The sequence below is a fragment of the Aptenodytes patagonicus genome, chromosome 18, assembly GCF_965638725.1.
Source record: "Aptenodytes patagonicus chromosome 18, bAptPat1.pri.cur, whole genome shotgun sequence".
In the NCBI taxonomy this organism is placed as follows: Eukaryota; Metazoa; Chordata; class Aves; order Sphenisciformes; family Spheniscidae; genus Aptenodytes; species Aptenodytes patagonicus.
In genome coordinates this window covers 8,137,397-8,157,999 of record NC_134966.1, presented here as the reverse complement: position 1 = coordinate 8,157,999, position 20,603 = coordinate 8,137,397, and the positions used below count along the sequence as shown (strand labels likewise).

General features: G+C 54.6%; 1 protein-coding gene across 3 annotated transcripts in view; it reads right to left on the bottom strand.

Moving 5' to 3' along the window:
- Positions 1-20,603, bottom strand: part of NTNG2 (netrin G2) — a 52,025-nt gene that overhangs the window by 15,250 nt on the left and 16,172 nt on the right. For 2 of the 3 annotated variants that reach the window (XM_076355526.1, XM_076355525.1), the window contains exons 3-4: positions 12,704-13,347; positions 426-598 (exon numbers count right to left, since the gene is read on the bottom strand). In XM_076355526.1, the coding sequence (XP_076211641.1) occupies positions 426-598; positions 12,704-13,347 (817 nt within the window). The remainder of the gene's footprint in view (positions 1-425; positions 599-12,703; positions 13,348-20,603) is intronic. The other variant, XM_076355527.1, reaches the window with a different exon arrangement.

Below are 20,603 nucleotides of genomic sequence, written 5' to 3'. Positions count from 1 at the left end.
CAGGAGCCAGAAAGCAATCCAGAAAGCAACCTGCACTCCCACAGCTGAGCAGTGCCAGCGCTGAGCCCATGAGCCCCCCACAGTCAGTGCTCCACTGTGGCTAAATAATGTCTTCTTCAAAGGACAGTAATTTGCATTGCCACAAAGCCATGGACCTATATCTTGGCCCAAGGTCATCCTTCCTATTCTCGACCATCATTTGGACTCATCACTCATCTACCAGTAGCCAAATCACCTCTGCATCCACCCAGATCCTCTTTCATTTCTCTGTGTACCAAGACACGGGTAAATACCCGCTTCCCTTTTGAAAGCTGAGCATCCTGCACTGATGGAGAAGGACAAGACGAGAATCCGCTCCCATCTGTGGGCGTTGGGCAGCCCAAGGTGGGAGCGCGGCCAGGGCTGGCTCGCTGCAGGTTACTTACATGCGTTGGGGGACCCGTTGGGGAGAGGCAGGTAGGATCCTGCTCGCCAGGACCTGGAGCGGAAATTCTTCTTGCACTTGCCGCAGTCCTGCCCTGTGGTGTTGTGCTCGCACTCGCACTGAAGGCTGCCCTCTTTGAAGGTGCACAGGTTAGCGTGGAGGTTGCATTTACACCTGGAAGGGGAAGACGGGAGAAGAGCTGTCAGGTATTACTGCAACTCCTCCTTGCCCCTGGCGTAGTGCTGTCCGTGTGCATGAAAATGTAGAGGTGAAGCTGGGCCAGTTACCCCTTTCCTGTTCCTTCTGCAGGATTTTTTCACTGAACTCAGCTGTTTTCCCCAGGCATCTGGTGCTGGGGTTACGATGTCCACATCCTTGCCCAAGGTGGATCTGCAGTCTCTATTCCAAGATGAGAGATACTTTACTCCCACCATCCGACTGCAGTGGCACAGATCGTTTAATGGTAAGTCAATGTCTCCAGCTGAGACTCCAGTGAGGAGTCCCACATATTTTTTCAGAAATCTGAGTGATTGACTCAGATGTAGGCATTTACTTGGAGGCAGAGAGGACAGCCTCGAGCTTTAGATGGAGAAGCATAGCTAACACTGGTGGGGCTCAGCCCCTTGACCCCTGCGCAGCGTGCTAAAGTCAAGAGTGTTTTCTCTCGTGGTGTGAAGCTGCGCAACACAAACCCTTTTCCCTACGTGCAGCGCAGCCCCAGCCTGCTGTGACCAAAATAACACAGAGAACAAGTCACCATCAAAATCTGCCTTTTAGTCCCCGCCTCATCAGAGAAGGCAACAATGAAAAACACTATTCAGCAATTCGCAAACATTAACAAACTTTTAATGAGCTGTAGTGCAGTATGCAGGGAATAATTATCTCCGTGCACAATAATTCCTGTTGCTCAGACTCCGGAGGTGACTTGCACAGAGCATGGAGGCTGAGCCCATAACTCACACGTGGCTCTAGTGACTCCCGGGCCCGAGCTCAGGCCATCAGACAGAGACTTCGGGGACCAAAATCTCTCATTTCATTCCAGACAGCGGATCCCTAGCACAGCCTGCTGGGTTTTCACTGCTTTGTGCAATAATTTACACTCTCAGAAGCAGAACCATTAGAAAACAGTAATGCTGTGCCTTATGTGAACGGGCAGAGAAGTCTGACCGGGCAGTGCTTCGTTTTGCTGGGCTAATTGCTCAAAAGATGCAAAACTGAGGGGAACAAACCGCTTGCAGAGAAGATAGAGGAGGCATGACCTGCTTCTTCTCATCCTCTGTGTGTGCTGGGATAAACAACCTGGATTAGGCTGGGAGCCACGAGCTGGGTCCCTCCCGGCTGCCGGCGCCGCGCATGCCCACCAGCTCCTGGTGCCTCTCCCCCTCTCCCTTGGAGCCCCCAAAGATGCTCCCCAGCCGCCTGCCTGACCCACTGAGGCCGCCTTTGCTGGGCTCCTCCTTACGCATGGCTGGATAAGCTGACCTCATGTATGATTTTTTTTTTCCCTCCCCCTCCCCTCCCTGTCCTTAATTCTAGCAAACCCCGCTCAGAGGCTAAGCATAAGCTGGATGAATGGTCTCTCTCCCCGTCTTACAACCCTGCCCTGTCTCTGACCAAGCAGGGGAGGGAATATTGCAGTCTCTAAAAGGGAGGAAGGAAGAAAATGTGGTCCATGGAGCAGAGGCAGACACACTCAGCATGCTCCGCTTGAATCTGTGTGTTAGCGAGAGCCGGAGATGCCGCGTCACGGCTGAAAGCACTAACAGCCTCCGAGCACTGCGAGCATCAGTGCTCTGGGAGCAAGCCATGAATCTGAGCGTCCGCAGGAAGGAAGCGGCTTTGGCCGGTACCTACACAGGAGGGATGCTGTATTTCAGCCGCTTCGTGTCCCCTCTGCCTCTGGTGAGGAAGGATTTCAGCTGAGCTGTCCCAGCCCTTTGGCAGAGGTGATGCTCAGCCCTGGGGTGCTGCGGAGCCTGACTCTGAATTATTCAGCGTCCACCCGGCGCGGCCTCCTTGTCTCGCTTCAAAATGAGCAGACGGGAGGCAAGCAGGCGAGATAGCAGGTTAAAGCAGGTCAGAGCCTCACCGCAGCCGCTCTGGGCCCAGCCTGAATCAGAGCAAAAGCTTCTGTCTGGGAGCTGCAGCTCTTCTCCCTCCTACCGCTGGCAGGAGCAAGGGGATGGAGCCAGCTCCAGGGCGCAGTCTTAAAATCCAGCCGAGGGGGAGTTTAAGAGCCCCAGGGGATGGGCTACAAGGAAGGCAGGGCCTGGCATCCCTCTTGTTTTCTCTGAAGTCTGGGATGATGTGGAGGGCAGCGCCTGGATCCTGTCCTTGACCCCGCTAGTCTCGCAGTGAGGACATCAGCCCTGGGTCACCACCACCTGGACCCCTGTGGTGGCCCGGGGCAGCCTCCATCACCCCCTCCGCCCGGAGCACATCCTTGCTCCTGGCATCCCCGGCCGAGGGCCAAGCAGCTGCTTCGGGGTGCTTCTGCTGGCTCCAAGCTGCTGCCGTACAGGAGGGTGAAATCTGCTCACCGTTAATTTGGCTCCAGCTACAAAACCTCCGCCAAGCAGCGGGACCCAGCCTTCTCGCTACCGGGAGAGCGAGGCACGGATGCGTGCAGGAGGCAGTCAGACGTGCCTGCTTGTACACACACACTGCTCGCTTGCTGCTGAGGAGGGCTGGGAGCTGAGCACCAGCTCCCGGGACAGCCCCCAGCTGCCTCCTGCCCCTGCAAAGGCACCTGCATGCTCCCCTGCCAGTGGGATAGGGACAGGGGTGGGTGCTCATGGATGTCCCCCAGCCACTGCGTGTAGGGCTGATGGAGCACTGCTCTTCCCAGAGAAGACTCTCAATTCCTAATCAGTGTAAACAAGGTAAATTAAATAAAGAGAAAGCAGAGGCAGCCTGTCACCCTGCCTGCCTGCGCCTGGGTCACTTACATTTCTCGCTGTTCGGCCCTTCGCCACTGTGCAAAAGTTTTGTTATCCAAAGGATCAATTTTACCAGGGAATTGCTTTCTGAATTCGACCTTTGAGGATCATCAATCTAAGCAGAGAACTATAACCCCAGCAAGCTGACCCCGCAGCACAGCACTTTTCAGCCCAATCAATCAGGCTGCATTATTTAATAGCGAACAGCCAAGCGCCTTCAACCAGCCCCGACTGCCAACCCCGTTTTGTGTGAAGGTTTCTGCATCCGGGCCTCCCTGCTGTTCACGCTCGAAGGCTCGGCTTTAACCCCTTCTTCAGGCTTCTCTGCCTCCTCCTCTGGGCTTGCAGCCCAAGGACATGCACTTGCCGACGGTCTGTGCACATCTTCCCCCAGCCAAGATCCAGCTGGTGGAGACTGGAGTAAATCACATTAGCCCAGTCCCCTGGGTGGGAGCTGCTAGTCCTGCTTGCCTCCGCTCATCTTCCTCGGGCGGCCAGCCATCGCAGGAAAGAGAGGATGAAGGGAAAGGTTAGGAGCTACTTAGCAATGAGACTTAAAGAGCAGCAGTGGGGCAGACACCTGCGCTGTGTCCTGCAGAAGGCAGCGATGGCCCCGCTCCAGTCCCAGGGCTGCTCCAGCAAAGGGCTGGTTGCAATATGGTCTCTTTGGCTCCGGAGGTGGTCTGAAGAGCTGGGAGCGTTTCTCCTCTCTAGCTCATGGGTCAACGCTAGCAGTGATGGCGCTGTTTCTTGGTGAGCATTCAGCGCCCACGTAGGATGCAGCCGTGGTGGGGCGCAGCCTGGAGGAGAGCAGCCCCAGTGCACGCCCGGCAGGAGCTACAGCACCCACAGGCACCCTCCATGGCCTGGGGACGCCCAAGTCCTGCACCGGGCTGTTAGTAGGTGCTCACAACTGCGTTTTGCATTAAACAGAAACTGGCTCACACTGTTCCTCAGCAAAAGTTGCTGGAGCAATGATTGGCCCAACATGTTACCATTTGCACGACGGGGTATTTATGAGTTTATTTTAGTGCGGGTCGTTCAGCTGCTGCCATCCCCCAGAGTGGTGCAGTGTGGTCTGATGCTGCCAATGCCTCCACCAGGGAACATCACGGAGCTTGGAGCGCCAAGGAAAGTTTATAGGAAAGTGTCCTTTTTTTTTTTTTTTCCCTTCTTTTTCTTTTTTTTTACAGCCATAAAGAACAGTTTGCCGTCCCTGCATTTCTCCAAGTCAGCATCCTGGAGGTCACAGCAGCGAGCGGTTGGAGACACATCTGGTGCCAAGCCCGCGTGCGAGGGAAGGAGATGCCTGTGTGCAGGCTTTGAAAGGGGGTGCAGCCGAGGGTGAGTGCCGCAAACCTGCAGGAGCCACGCTGGGAGTGGGAAAGCAGCCCCTGTCCCTGAGCTTTCATTAATAAGGACTTTTGAAATAATTTTAAAAAGCCACCCCAGCCCTTTGCTTTCCTTCCAAGGATCCTTATGTGTTTTACAACCTCTTTTCTGTCCGTAGCCCCACTTGCAGAGCAGGGAAGCAAGGCAGAGAAAGGCAAAGAGCATCTCTTCATCCCTCTCCCTCCCTGTGGGGCTAAGCCAGACAGACCTTGGGGTGCTGGCACCCCCCATTCAGGCCTGACGCCGTGACCCCGCTTGCTGTGCTGGGTAAGGGCTGGAGGAACCGCTTGCTGGGTGGAGACCCAGAGAGCTGCTCTGTCCCCATACACCTCTCACCCAGCTCCCACCATGGCCCAATCCTGCCTTGCCCCGAGCTCCTTAAAAAAGAACCTGGGTGAGGACATGGGGCAACAGAAGTCCGCTACAGTGGGCCACCACCTCCCTTCCAAGTCTCCTTCCAGCCCAGCCTGTGCTCTCATCTCCACCCTGTGCTTGCCATGAGGATGCTACTGTACGGCCACGTGGCCCCAAGGATGCTGTGGAGACCTGGTCCCCTCCTGCTGGCTCCTGGGCCACCGGGCTCCTGCTTTCCCTCCCATCACTGGCATGGCAGTGGTGCCCCCCTGCTCCCTTTCCGCTCACCCGAGCTGGCACTGGGGAGAGGCAGCGCACAGCGGAGGGCTGCTAATGACAGCCATCCAAAGGAAGGCTTATGATAGCTTTCCCCTGAATTGTTTGCTCTCGCTGTAATTGATGAGCCTTTAATGAGTCTCATGGGATGATGTGTTTGAAGGGAGCTCTTTCCTCTCCGTCCCCAAGGAAAATGATGTTTCAACTGATCTCGGCTCTCGGGGAAACATGAATAACTCTTCTCCATCTCTCTATTGTCATCCCCAGCCGTTGCTCGCAGCTGCCTGGCCGTGACTTCTCCACTTTTTACCTGCTCCTTTGCAACTGTTTTGGCAGCTCAGCAAAAGCAGGGAGCAAATCTTTTGGGCAAAGCATAACAGGCGCTGAGCTTGGATTGTTTCTGGCCCATCTGTGCGTGCAGAAGCAGGTAAAAATAGCTTCTAATGGCTGGGCCACGGAAGAAGCACCGTTCCTTTGTGGAGAGCACTTATATTAGGATTCGCCTTGCTGGGAGATCGCTCCAGCAGAGATTCGCTATTGCCAGTGGCTGGAGCAGGGCTGAAAGGGCTGAAGAAGGCGACAGCGGCTCATTCATCCCAGGAGCAGGGCTGGGAGCATAACTCAGCCTACGGTCCAGGGGCTGAAGGGGGAGGAAAAGCCATTTTAACATGTTGTTTCTTTCCGCTTGAACCAGGGAGAGAGGCTTCTGGGTTTCACTGCTTTTTGCAGAGCCAAAAAGCTGAAAGAAAACCCTGGGTTAGGTCAGAGGGACATGTTGTGGGTGTTTTTTTTTTTCCCTTGCGGGTTTTCACTTTTGGTTGTGTCGTAGGGATGGATGAGTCCTCCCGGCGGGGAGGAACCCTCCTTGCTGCCCTTCGAAGTTATTTGAGGTTTGGGTTACAAAGAGGAGGCAATTTAAAAGATGCCAAAGTGGAGAGCACGCTAGCTGGCTGTTCCCATTCGAGAGGCTATTTATTTTAAATAAGTTGACACTCACCAGCTGTCAAGATCCTGCTGACTGGTGGAACATTATTTACATTCAAAGCTGTCTTAAAAAGCAAACACGAAACCAAAGTTCCCCATTAGGGGGTCAGGCAACAGAAGGGAGGAAGGGTGAAGAGGACATCACAGGGATATGTGAACATAAATATTTGCAGAGTAATATGTATAAATGCTCTTGGTCTTTCTCCTGGAATGCAATAATGCCTGCAATTGAGTTCATTGGCCAAATTGAATTTGGGCTCCTGTAGAAGTCTCTTTATATTAAGTGCTTTAACATACATCACCTTCTCAGTCTATCGATGAAATTCTATTATCCGCTCAGGCCGGACGCAATTCGGCAACAAAATCAGAGGGGAAATAAAAACCTTCACAAACCGAAGCAAGGAGCAGGTAATAGGACCTTGGGCATCCGTCTCCGGCTATTGACAAAGTGTCACGAGTGTCTGGGGGAAGGAGGAGCTCTCCGGGTTTCTCGCTAACTCCTTCCCTCCCTCTCAGCAAGTTTCCCCTCCATCTTGCTGCAGTGGGAGTAAAAACCTTTACAAGACTCAAGTAAAGCCAAGCAAACAGTTGCTGCGCATTAACTTAATTTAACTATATGACCAAGAGCAAGATTTTGCTTGAACTCGAGCTAATTCCAGCCTGGAGGAACGCCAGGGAAATTCAGCCATCCAGCTCTCGGGGGCTGCCCAGCACGGAGGCGAGGACAGGCCGAGGAACGTGGCGCACTGTTGGCACAGACTTGGCTGTCCTTGACATGAGGATGCTGTTACCTCCTGGGACCCGAAGTCTGGCCGCCAGGAGCTGCGGGGGAAGGAGCGGGGCCAGCCGCAGGTGGTGCTCGCCCTGGTTGTCATGGTCTTCCCAAAGCTGCTGAGCACGGGCGGGGACTGGCTGCGGGCTGCAGGGGCGTTGGGCTAGTTCTTGGGGGATATTTGGGTGAGCCTGTGGCTATTTTGGGGGTGATACTCCGGCACTGGGGCTGGGCAAGCTCGGCTGGGGAAGCCCACGCTCTCACAGATCATTTACCCCAGGTCCCTGCCTGTCCCTCTTTGCGAAGCAGCGGTGGTGCAGCCGGCGGGTCCCACCCTGCTCCTCAGGGAAAGGTGCTCAACGGGGACATCGGTCTTTACACAAAATCTAAGACCCTCAACAAGAGACTGTTCCATGGACCAAACCTGCTTCTTTCCTCCCTTTCAGAGACCGCTTTGTTGCAAAAGTCAAGATTGGCTGGAGGCTCTCCAACAACTTAATCAACAGAGCCAGAAGGAGGAAAGTCCAAGCAGGGCAAAGCAGCCTGGGGCAGCCGGGACGCGCTTTGCACTGGCACCCCCGGTTCGAGCTGAACTACAACCGCAGGGGAAGCGTGCTGAGCTGCCGTCGTTGCGCTGGCCTGGAGGACAGAAGCAAGAGGCAGCCTCCAGGCTGAGCAGGAACTGCTTCATCTTTAACAGCAATACAGCATCGAGCATCACCACATCTTGAGAGTCACCAAGAAGGCAGAAAAGAGTATTCCCTGCATGCGGGTACCACTGACGATTAACCAGCCTGATTTATTGGAGGAGGTGCTCTGGGGGATGGCCTTGATCCTCCAGGTCTGGAGTGCCTGATCCTGTCTGTTGGCGCCAGAATAACAGGCTGGGCAAATTCGTTCTGCTCCGCTAGTGCAAACTCACCAATCCAAGTCATGCGGAGAGCAAAGCCTCCCGGAGAGCATCCATGCACGGCACCGAGAACCGCGCAAGAGGAAGGCAGGGATCAAGGCAGGGGAACATAGAGGGCCTTTCCTTTCAACTCTTTTGTGTGAGCAAAAAAGAAGCCAAGGAAACCCTCAGAAAAGCAATTGGTGAAGAGAGGAAAGGAAATGCCGTTACAAAACTGGAAACCTCATCTTCTTGTCGGTGCCTCTGGCCTGAGCAAAGCCCGAGACGAGGCACTGTTACATGGAGCTGCTTGGTGATGAGTAATGCTCCCTCCTCCTGCCTTCCTCCAGGGACTGCTCACCACCAGCAGGATGGACAGACAGACGGACAGACAGAGCATGGACTGGGCAGGGGAGGACGAAGGAGAGAAATCTTAATAATCAGCCTAAAATTGATTCACTTCTGCTCAATCTGATTTCTCCTAACTGGATCCACATGTCCTGGCCATGGCACATTAACTTCAATTATGGCTTATTAATGTCTCCGTGATGGAGCGTGCCCCGCTGAGCACTGTGGTGCTCATTATGAAGGGGAAAAAATTACTCCAAAGAGACACGGTGTATAATGGAAGGAGAACCGGCAGCTTTCAGCGCGCCAGCCATCAGTCCTGGCAGCCAGGAAAAGCTCATTCACCCATTCCTGAGGAGATAACTGAGCTCATTGCTGCACCGAGGAGAAAACTAAGCGGTGAATAGAGATCTGCGGGGAAAAGTCTTTCTGCTTCCCTTCCCCACCCTGCCTGGCACACACACAAGCACACAGGCCAAGGGCTTGCTTGTGTCTATTCCTGTCTTGACTCCTCTGCATCTCCAGTTACTCTGCAGATCAATAGGGACAGGATGGAAGAAGGAAAAAAAAAAAAAAAAAGAGAAAAGAAAAAGATACCAGGAAGAAGAAAGAGAGTAAAAATAAACTGTTGGCCATGAACGGAGAAATGGACCTGGCTGAGGCTGTGGGAGGAGGAGATGCAGACGAAGCAGGCAGAGGAGGCCCTGAAGCACCAGCCCATTGCACCAACACCCAGGAAGGGAGCAGTGACCCTCAGGATTCACCAGACCCTCTGGAGATCCTGGCAAACTCTTGACTGCCCCTGTCCACCTGGCCCACAGGGGGAGAGAAGGCAGCAAACTCCTTCCCCTTCTCCCCATGTCCTTTGCTCCGTCTCTTTCTGCTTTTCCCAAAAGCTCTGGGAGATCGCAGTGAGGGGTATTCCTTGGTGAGAAGCAGAGGGGTGAAGGATGGGGTGCACCTGGATGGGGGCCCAGGAGCACGTGGCCCAGGGGCATCAGAGAAACCTCTCTGAACCCACCGGCTAAGGCTGTGGCATGAGAAACCACCCAGGCTCATGGTCTGCTCTGAGGGCAAAGCATTTTGCTCCTCCCTTGACCGTGAACATCAATTGGAAATGAGTTGCCATGTGTCTCATCACCCTGCGGGCACTGCCAGCTGCCTGCCAAAATCCTGGTGCCATACAGGGGCACAGGCGATGCCACACACCGCTCCTCTGATAGCACATACCGCGGCTGGGCACCGCTTCTCCGTCCACCCGGGGCTGTTCACATCTGTAAGTCACCGGCTCCTCTGCTCTCCTGGTGGGATTTTCTGGCTGCTTTTTGCCTTTGAGCCTTCATTTCTTCATAATCATCTTCCCTCTCATTTCCATGACCCCTGTAGTGACTCCCTAACACCTCCCCCCATTTTATCTAGGCACTTTCCTCCTATTCTTGAACGTGGTCATTCCCATGTCCTGGAAGAGGCAGCACGCGTCCGTCCCCAGCCCTGCCTCCCCCCTTCCCTGCACAGCGCTCCTGTCAGGCTCACATTGATTTCTCCTCTCTTCCTCTCAATAACCCACCCCTTGTTGAGCCATACACAAGATTTAATTTGGTTTTAGTCCCTGCACTGTAACTGGCTTTGCTTACAGCTGGAATTAGATTGCTTTCCAGCAAAAAAACCTGCTTGCCGAGACTGGAATAATCACAGGAGCAGAGTTAATTCACATGAAGCTTCTCCACCTTATACACCACTTATCCACAGCTCCTCAGCTGGCCGTCCTGCCCTGCGCCCATCGGAGCTGGAAGAGTCAGCCCAGGCCAGGCATCAACTTCTTCCCCATCCAGGATGAGCGTCCCCTTCTCCTGGGGACCAGCCCAGCAAGCGGGGACAGCTGGGGAGAGCTGGAGCAAAGCAAAGCTGGGTCTTGCTGTAGCTCAGGACTTGGAATTTGGGCCCGAAAAAGCAGATTTCAGAGTTTTCTGTGTCCCCGGCCAAGGAAAAGCCCTCTCCTCCCTGCTGCATGGAGGAGTCGCTGTCAGGCAGCTCGCAGTGAATGGAGCCAAGAGGGAAGCGGAGGCGAGCCGTCCACCCGGGCAGCCGTCCACGCGGGCAGCGTGCCAGCTCCGGGGGGAGGCCACCAGGAATCAGCCAACAAACCCCAACCCGTCTCGTTCTGGCCCCAGCGAAAAAGCAGCCTTGCAGCTTCCACCCGGCTTTCGCAGCCCGACCCTCCCTCGCCAGTGCTGTCCTCAGGATGCAGGCAGCTGTGGACTCTCGGATGTCTCATAGAGGTTGTGCCCCACCTCTCCCCGGGGTGTTTGAAGGAGCTTTCCTCCCCTGTCCTAGTTGACTCTTTTCACAAAGTTTATAGGGATTTTATCTCTTGAAGCAATCTCCGCTGCTATTAAACAGTATTAAATTTGGACAGTGAGTTCAAAACATGCTGGGGGACTGGTGGGGGGAGGAAGACAGCTGACAACTAGCAAGATGCTGGTTTGTGGAGAATCCCACCAGCACAGCCAGAAGTTAAAAGTACTGAAGTGACATATCCTGCACAAGACAGGCAGAAAAGGTAACGGCCCCTGGGGAGGAAGGCATTCATGGGACACCAAGAGTGTTTTAACGTGTATCTTAAAGCATCAAGTACCCCAAAGGTGCTGTAGGTGCAGTAACAAGTCCTTGGTTACCTGCACAGTCATCTCTGTGCTTGGAAGCCAAAGGTCATTGCACAAGGGCATCAAATATTTAATCCTAATTTACCACTTTCTGAGCTGAAAACTCTGTGTCCCTGTTACAGAGTCTAACCAGCCTGGATAAATTGATAGACCAGCTCCAACCCTTCCTGCCGGCCGCCCCTCAGCGTGGGCTTTGGCTGGGAATTCATCCCTGTGGCTTTGCCACCGCTGTCGGTTAACACCAAGCATCCCTGCGGGCAGCTCAGCCGCTCGGGAGGGAGCAGAGCCGCGGCAGACGGAGCAGGGGGCAGGACTGGCTGTGTTCGGGGTGGAGGGGAAGGCAACGCGCTGGCCTTTCCTCTCACCTTTGCCTGCTTTCCTTTCAAGCCTCTTTGCTTTGCTATTTTGCCCCATCCTGAGCTGTTCCGAGGACTGTGGATATTTAGCACGCCTGGCAATACTTCTTAGGGGCAGGTGTAAAATGTCTCTCCGCACATTTATATACAGAAGCACATTGCACTGAAACCCAGGCGCTTGCAGATGCGCTTGACGGTGCTCTCCCGCACCTCTGCCCGTGTGCCTGAGCTCCCCAGGGTTCCTCCCCGAGCAATCCCGGCGGCGGGCACGCCGACACGCTGCGAGCCGAGCTGAGAGCCACGGCTGCTCATCCCACACAGGCGACTGCGCCGCGAGAGAAGCCAAGCCTCTCTGCCTGCTGCTGCCCTCACCGCTGCCTCCTGCCTCCCCCCGCGGGAGCAAAGGGCTCTCCTATTCCTCACTGCAGCTTCCTTCCCCCTGGAGCACATTCAAAGCCAGCCTAGGCGGCACCTGCAAAACATTTTTGCTTGCAAGTGTCAGAAGCAAACAGTTTGGAACCGATACAAACGGCTCTTCTGTCGCTGTGGTGATTCTTGTTAGCACGGGGTGGGTGATGGGGAGATTTTTCCCCTCTCGCCTGTAAGTCTCGCACAAGCTGAATCCACAAGCTGGATGGGAAATTAGCCATCTCGGCATTTTTCCACCTTACTTTGCTTTTTCAGTTGATGTCATAACGTAACATATGGCATCGTACAGAGAAATGAAAAACAAAAACCAGGAGAAACAAACCCCCTTCCTGCCTTCCCCTGCCCCAGATCTGTCGGGGGGGTTACCCTCACCCCAAACTTCATCTGCCGGAGCCTAGGCTGCTCCGGGGGTGCAGGACTGACTCAGGATGACCCACCCTGCTTGTACTGGCAGTGAGCAGGAGTTTAGTGAGGCGAGCCTCATTCCTCACCCCCCCAGATCCACTAGCGTCGCCCCTGAGATTTTTGGGCAGAGGCTGCCCGTGTTTGCACAGCTGGGGCCAGGGTATCTCAGAGGGAACTCAGACCCCAACTGTCCATCCAAGCTGTGTCCCAGCTCCCCCCGCGCCAGCTCTGGGAGGACACAGCCCTTCTCTCAGACATTCCCGCGCCAGCCTTGGAGGTGCCCCAGCCGTTCCCTGCAAGGACACATCTGTTTTATTACCAATACTGCCCTGCCTTGGGAGAGAGGGTATCAGAGGGAGAGACACCAATAATCTTACTGGTCGACAGAAACGCTGATGGCTTAGTTTTCTAGCAGTAACCCTCTTCTCATCCCTCCAAGAAGAGACGCCCGAAGAAATACAGCAGCCATTACCTGCCGGTGACTTCAATGTTGGAGACGGCATAGAAGTACTTGTACAAGTTCTCCCTCTGCACGTAGGTGCCCCCCAGGGCCGGTCTCAGCAATCTCATCCGCAGGTCGGTCACGGTGAAGAAGTCCTTGAGCCCTTTGGCGCTCTCCAGCCGGGTGTACAAGTTGTCCATGTTCTTGAGGTCGGGGCCAGCAAAGATGGCAAAGCGGTCCCTCACCTCGAACCGGACGGTCTTCTCTTTTTTGGAGCCCGCCCAGCGGGAATACTCCTCCGTGCAGAGGACCCTGTTGGCACTGGTGGTGGAGAGGTCCCGGACCCTCCGTGCTGGCATGCTGAAGGCCTCCATGCAGTCATCTGCGTAATATTGGTACGGGTGCCAAGTCCTCCCGTTGTCCAGCGACTTCTCCAGCAGCATGATGGTGGGTCGGCCGTACTCGAAGGTTATCACAATGTCATCCGTCAGCTCGATGCTCTTGTTCCAGGACAGCGTGATGTTGGCTAGCAGCGGCTCCGGGTACCGGCGCCACGTCACGCTCTGCCAGTACGTGGCCAGCCCTTCGTCCTCGCTGTCGAACATGAGTTTCGGCGGGTGGGCCAGGTCTGGGTTGGAGGCATCGCACTCGTCGCTGCACAGGTACGGGTTCTCCTGGAACAACAACAACGGTCACAAGAGAAGAAGGCAACGCCTGGGCATCGCGTGGGCATCGTGGGCACGCAGCTGAGCTCGCACCGTTACTGGGCCCTGGTTTTAGCTGCTTGTGTCAAATGTTAACTGCTGGGCTGAAACTGGAGTATGAATTTAAGACAGAAGAATGTGGCTTTGCCTTTGCTGTAAGAACGGCTGAGCTGTTTCCTTTGAAAGGCCCTTCGGGAAAGGGCCTTTCAATTTGGCACGGGGGCAACTTTCATAGAAAGCGCTTTCCCTGAGACAGTCTCTGAGAAACTTCGCTTAAGGTTGGCCGAGTTACAAGCCCATGGAAAGCTGCGTTCACCCCTGCTCCCTTGCAAGAACCGAATGGCTGAAATCCCCAAAGCACATCCATGCCTCTGATGGCTCCTGATGCCGAATGGGCTGGGGAGACACCATCTCCCCAGTGCCTCTGAGCACGGCTTGAGGAGGGAAACCTGATTCCTCAGCTCTGAGCTGGGACAGGACCGGGCGGTAGTGGAGAGAGCAGAGATTTGAGCTCCCGGTGTCTCTGCTGTCCGCAGGACAGCACCCTGGCCTTGGGGACAAACAGAGCAGGTATGCTCGGCGTGCACCCGCTCAGCCCAATGTGATGACCATCGCTGGTCACTCCTCAGTTCAACCTGCCCAAACTAACCAGAGGCTGAGCTGACAGCGAAGGAATCAGGAAGGGAACAGGGCAGGCAGCTCTGTGCCCACCCGCCAGCACCCAGAAGGGACCCAGGACTCCTGCAGCCTAAACACTGTCCCCAGCCACTTGCTGCTTGTCCAGGTGCCCTTAGCCTGTGGCAAATACAAGATAATGTCAGTTAACGTCCGTCTTTGCAGAAACTGAGTTACGTAGCTGTGCCTGGCAGGCCTGCTGCCTGCGGGGACAGGCACTTCCCAAGCCACGCTGCCTTCCCCAGCTGCAGGCAGGAGGTGCAATGGTCCTCACCCGCCCGCAGGGACCACGGTGGGAAGGATGGCTCATCCCATCCAGGCGACAATGTCCGCTGCTACGTCACTCGTTGCCTGCAGGCCTGGGCAATGGCAGAAGAAGTCCAGCCATCCCATTTTGCCCACAACTGACAGTGCATGTCAAGCTCACATGTTTTGCATGGGACACACGCACGCATCCACGTGTGCTGAACTGCACTAAGGACATATCGTCAAGGTCACACACCAAATGTTGAAGTTTCGGAGGTGGGCATCAGAGTTAGCCGTGCCAATGGGTTTATTGCTCAAGCATACATGTGTTAAAGCCCGTCATTACAAGCTGGGGTCTCTCTTGCCCTGCAGCCCCTTCCTTCAGGAGCGTGTGGGTCAGAGCTGCCTTGGGGGTGACGTGGGGCTGCGTTATAGTGGCTACCATCCGCAAAAAAACTCTGCAACACACTTCAAATCTTTTTTGCATGCGAATCATCTCTTTGCTGTCGCTTTACTTCCCGCTTGGACTCAAAATCCAGAGGATCAGGGAGGCAGAGGGACTGGTACGACAGCGGGCTCTACTGCAGTGGGACCCTCATCAGGGAGGCAGAGCCACCTGGCAGAGGAGGAGGTGATAAAGCAGCTGGAGCTGCTCAGAGCCGATGGCTGGAGGTGAGGAGCCTGCTGGGGCATGAGGTCTGGCCCTCTCGAGCACAGCGGACTTGCAAGGTAAGACCGAGCCGGGTTTTGCGGTTTGGTTTGTGAATGCTTTGTGCGCGGTCGGGAGTCCGTGGGAAGGTGCTGTGTGCGGGGAGCAGCGTGCTCCTGCCCGGCCCCGGGGACCTCCTGCAGCGCCAGGGCTGTGCCGGGGTGCAGGGGCTGCTGGTCCCCGGCTCACAGGGAGCTGGTGCTAGTACCTGGGGGCTCAAACAAACAAGATGAGGGGCTGGGGTCTGCGCAGGCTGCTTGTGTCCCAGGGCTGGGAGAACCCCGCTACAAGCATAGGGAAGCGTGGGAAGAGGCCGCTCCTGTGTCCATGGCACTGGGGACTGATCCTGCACTGTGGGCTTGCTTTGACCTGGGAAGCTCTTGGAGTCTAAGTGCTTGTGACCTGCTTTTAGGGTGCCCTGTGTATACCCCGGGCAAAGCAGAGGAGGGGATCTGGCTTGGACAAATGGATGCTCTTGGGTGCAAAGCGCAGCTGTGCTTTGAATGTGGAAAACAATGTGTAACATGAGGTGCTTTGGAAAATCTGGGCTTTGCCACCTCCAGTTGGGCAACCAAAAGTCCTGGGAACTACTTAGAGCTCCTCCACTCCGCGTCTGTAAAATGGGCCTTTGGTGCCTCCCCGCAGCTAGGAGATACGCACTGAATGTGAGCAACTGTTTGCACAGCGAGTGGAGGCCACAGCGCCGAGGAGCCTAGAAAAGCTCAGGAGGACATAAATAATTCTGTCTTCTGAGCAGCGTGCAAGTAGCACTCTGTAAATAAGGCAGAAGGCTGCTCTGCCAGCAGCGGGGATAAAACAAAATAGCGAGCAGCTGATCTGTACGTGAGCACCAGGCTCCTTTGCAGGGGATGCAGCGGTGGCCTTGGGGAGAAAAGGGGACTCCCGTAAATAAAGCATGTGTTGTCATGTGTGTGTGCACGAGGCTGCCAGGGAAAGCAGCAAAAGCCAGTTGATAAAATGGAGCAAAACTCACACTGTTTTCAACGTTGTCTTGCTCTCAGACACGCACCTGCCCGATGGTAAAGCCACGAGTTCCGTGCTGGGATTTGCTCCCCCTGTTACAGCCTTAACTTGAGCGACGTCTGGCTTTTGCCATCCCCATGTGTGCTGGGAGGAAGGGCTGCAGCCGGAGCTGTTGAGCTCCGGTGCGGTGCCCATCCCCGGAGCAGGGAGGCTAACTAAATGGATGCTTCGATGGCTGTTTTAAAAGCAAATGGCTATAGTTTTATTATTTTTCACTTGCTTGCAGCTGTGCCACCTGAGCAAGGGAAATCAATGGAGTGCTCAGGCTTGCTTGGCTTGGTCAGGTTGACAGCACCTGCCCGGGAGCTTCCCCACTCCCCTCCCAAAGAGGGGGAGCTGCCCCAAGCAAGGGGAGATGCCAGCTGGGGTGCAGTAGGGCTCTGAGCAGCGCCAGGGGGTCCTCTCCTGCTGCGACATGCTGTTCCGGAGCAGGGATTTAAAAAACCTAAGATATTGACATATTTAATATGCTCTCCTGACTCGTCACGTTCAGAGGAATTGTTTACCTCTGCTAATGAGACAGAGCTCCCTGCTGGGGGATGTAGCTGCCTCTTAGCGCAGCTTTACAGCGGTGGCTGATGGAAAAGGAAGAAAAATCCCCATCAGCTGAAGCGCTGGGGGCTCTGAGTACGTGTCCTGTGCTGAGACAACATATTGTGTCGCAGTATGGTCCTACTGCCAATGTGGTCATACAGATGGCTTAATAGGACGGTCCTGAAAAGACCATCCCGGAGGTCTGTTTTCACCTCTTGTCTGAAGGAGGGTGCAGCAGTGCAGCACCTTGGTGGGCTCAAGTGGGGAATTGGCTTGAGGCAGCAGCACAAAACTCCCCGATAAACCCACCTTGCTGCTCAGACCAGCTCTGTACGAGCAGGAGTCTGCGTGCACGGAGCCGTCCTGGCAAGAGCGCTCTTGCCGTGTGGCTTCCTTTCCTTGCATGCAGCAGCCATCGGGGCTGCCAAAGCCCTTGAGCTTTGAGTAAGATGAATCTCCACTGAGTATTTGCTGCTAGAGCTGTCCCCAGCGTGGCCACGCTGGCCAGCTTCACCTTCGGGGCTAGGGATGATGCTCCCTACCAAGGTTTTCTTTGGAGGCTTCTTTAAGCAGTGGCCAAACTACACAAGGGAAGGACTCTGTGACCAAGCCACAATAAGAAAACATTACCCAGACCAGCAAAGGGTGGCCAGGGTAAGAGGTGGGACAGGTTTCCCAGGAGCGGTGAGGGAAGCAACCGAGCCTGACAAGTATGATCCCCTTCCCGCTGTCCTGTCTGGAAGGACAGAGCTGGCCAGGCAGGTCGCTGGCAGGGGACCTGGCAGGTCAAGAGCAGGAAGAAGCGGAGCCAAAACTCTGCCTGTCTCCCATATACTCGTCCCAGAGATCAGGGAATGGAGGTGCACAATCCCCGATGGTTCCTGTACATCCCAACCTGTAAGCGTGCTCAGCTCAGCAGGCAGCAAGCCCAAAGATGTCTTTAACCACCCTGATGCTCTGGAGCAGCACACGGCTTGAGAGCTGCGTGGTTGTAACAGGGCAAACGCAAAAATAACCTCTAAATGACAGTGCTGAAAGGTGGGGGAGAGCCTCAAAAGCCACCGAGTGAGTCACGTCACTATGGCTTCCTCTGCTAAAATGAAGTGTTCCTTTTTGGTTTTAGGTTTATTGAATTGTCCTTCCTCCATGGGATGCTCAATGCATTTTCTGCTGGTGGGGTGGTTTGAAGTCAGCCGGGAGGGCAGGGGGGAGCGGAAACAGATGGCCATACTTTGGCTGCTCCGTTGGTCCTGGTAAGATCAGTTATAGCACTGTTGAAACAATTCCAGGTATTATTTTTGAATCTGGTTTCCTCCTCCAAGCTGTGTGTCCTCCAAAGAATCTGTCCAAAGTCTCAAGATACTTAGTCTTCAATCTAAAAGTCAGACTGCATTAGCCAGGCAAACTTGGTCTCAGCGAGCTTAAAATAAACCAGTTCACTTTGAGTCTCACACTATTAAATCAGTCGTGAACGTCCTCACGGCAACTAGACATTGCAGGTTTCCAGCTCTCCAGCATGCTCTTCTGGTTCCTCGTTTCTCGAGAGTGCACCAAAGAGCACCGCAACCTTGCTTAGCCCCAGCTCAGCCCAAAGGGGCAAATCCCCGGGGGCAAATTGCAAGAGCCTTGTTGAGGACAAGTTGTCCTACCAAATATCATCACAGCCAAGACTGTGCCTCCATGGGGCAAGCGTCCCGCTGGGGAATGACGTGCCTGGAAGTGTGTCCCAGTCCCGGTGGCTGCAGACCCAGCCCTTGGGTTTTGCCTCCTCTCGCTGCCAGGCTGGGGCCAGTGCTGGGCAGAAATGCTGCAAAAGGGACTTTCTGAAGGTGACAGCGGGGATTTGCTCCTTGAGGAGGATTTCTTAAGAAACAAGATATCGCTCTGACAAGGCATGATGACAGGAATCCAGGATGCTGCGGCGAAGCTGCTTCCCACCTTGCTGGGGAGGGAGGGAATGGGGGAAAACAGCCGCAATAAAAGGCCCTGGTTCTACAAAGCCCAGCTGGTTTCTAGGGCTCTTAATGAGCACACAAAGTTGTTTTGCTTTTTTTTCCTGGCAGATAATGCCATTTTTAAGCCTTATAGCATAAAATTACATATTTTTGTAGGTGAAATTACTTGATTAATCATTAAGCTGTTGAATATTTTAAACAAACTAGACATCTGTTGTGAATGGTGAAAGCTGCACAGAAATAAACCTGCAGCTTTTAGGAGATCTCCATGCCAAAGGGAAGCTGGAAAGCAATTGCAACCACTAGCCGCACAATGAAGAAAAATAATAAAAATAATAATAATAATATTAGAAGGAAAGAAACCCCCAAGACTTGAGCAAGGAAAAATAAGTAGGTGATGGAAAGTTTGTACTGCTCAGCCAAGGATGGTCATCACAGCTCTCATAACCTGGTGTGATTTGTTTAATGGTGTCTTGGCCAGGGAACCCCCCTGCGGTTGCTTCGCTTTCAGGGGTCTCTTCTGCCTGATGAAATTGTGTTGTTTAAGCCAAGGCATCTGCTAAAACCTCGGTCACCCTGGGATCACCTTGTTTTTAATTACAGTCTCCTAATAAGAGTAATGGCAAGGTCTCATCAACTTGGACCAGTTTCGGAAATCCAAACTTTCTATTTTTTTTAGCTGGGGGGAGGGAATCCTTGGCTTTTTTATAGGAAGATTTTTATCAAAGGGGAAAAAAGTTAAATGCTTTTCTTTGGCACAAAGATCTATGCTCTTGGGTCCTTTCTTCTGTAGAGGGTTTTTTCCCCAAGAACTGGCTCTCAAAGTGAACCAGAGAGCTCTCAGACCTCGGGTGTCTCCAGGCTCTCCTGCAAGCACTGACGATGGTTGGGACTGGGGGCCGTTTGATCTCCCCCCCCCGTAGCCTAAAGAGCCTGAAGAGCTGGGTCTGGCTCCCTCGACACAGGAGCTTCCTGCAGACTCTGAAATGAGAGATCTGCTTAATGACCAGGCTCCTGGAGCAGACAGGAGAAGGTCTGGTGCCCACCGAAGGCTGGCCCTCCCGGCCCACACGGGGCCGTTAGCAGCAGCCGGCACCCGCCACCGCTGCGGGAGGTGGAGGGGCCCGTGGGTGAGGAGGGTTTGCATGGCGCTGCCCCCCTTATCTGTAGGTTTTCATCCAGTTTTGCTGCATGGCACAAGTAATTCAGGGGAAAAACATCCCTGCGCGGAAGCAGCGTTTTGCTGGCCTGTGAGTCGGGCAGTTGCTGGAGCGATTTCAGTGGGGCAGGCGACGGCACAGAAACCTCCTTCCCCCTTCTCAGGAGCATTCGTGGCTGAGGAAACCTCGGTCTGAACCTCCACCCAGGAGGGGACAATCCCCTCCTTAGCGCCCGCCCTGTCCAGCTGTGATGCTTAAGGAGCTCTCGGGTGCATCCCAAGGTCCTTCTGCTTATCGCAGGGCACCTACGACGCTGTCTTTTATTTTCTGGTTAAAGGTTAGCTGATGAGGTTCACAAGGTCCCCACATTGCCTCGCACAGCAACAAAGTCCTCAAGTTCGTATCAAATTTCTACCAGATCCTGCAAAACAACTGCATCGGCAAAATCCTCGCGTGCACTTGATCCCTCCTGCCTTGCTAATGTCCCCGCTGTGGACCGGTGCCACCGAGCCGTGGGTGTCCTGCAGCCTCCCCTTCCCTGAACAACCTGTCCGTCATGGGGAGGACTGGTGGCCGTGGGAGAGCGGGGGTCCCCAACCTGCGGAGGGGAGCAGGGGCCAGCCCGCTCCATCCCTGCCTCTCCTGTGGGTGCTCTGGCACACATTCCCCCCCTAAATTTTATTTTCTCCCCCTCCCTTTTCCCGTCCAGCACCAAGCTGGATCTGTTCGCTCAGGAGGCTGCAGGATAAAGCCGAAACGATTGTCTCGGTGCGTTTGCTTTCCTGCTTCTTTATGCTCAGCCGAGTTCCCCCGATTCACGCTGGGATTGAGCTGCAGGGCTTCGCTTCGCCTCCATCCCCTGCTCCGGCTTCCCTGGCTCTGCCGGGGCTTCGCAGGGATCTC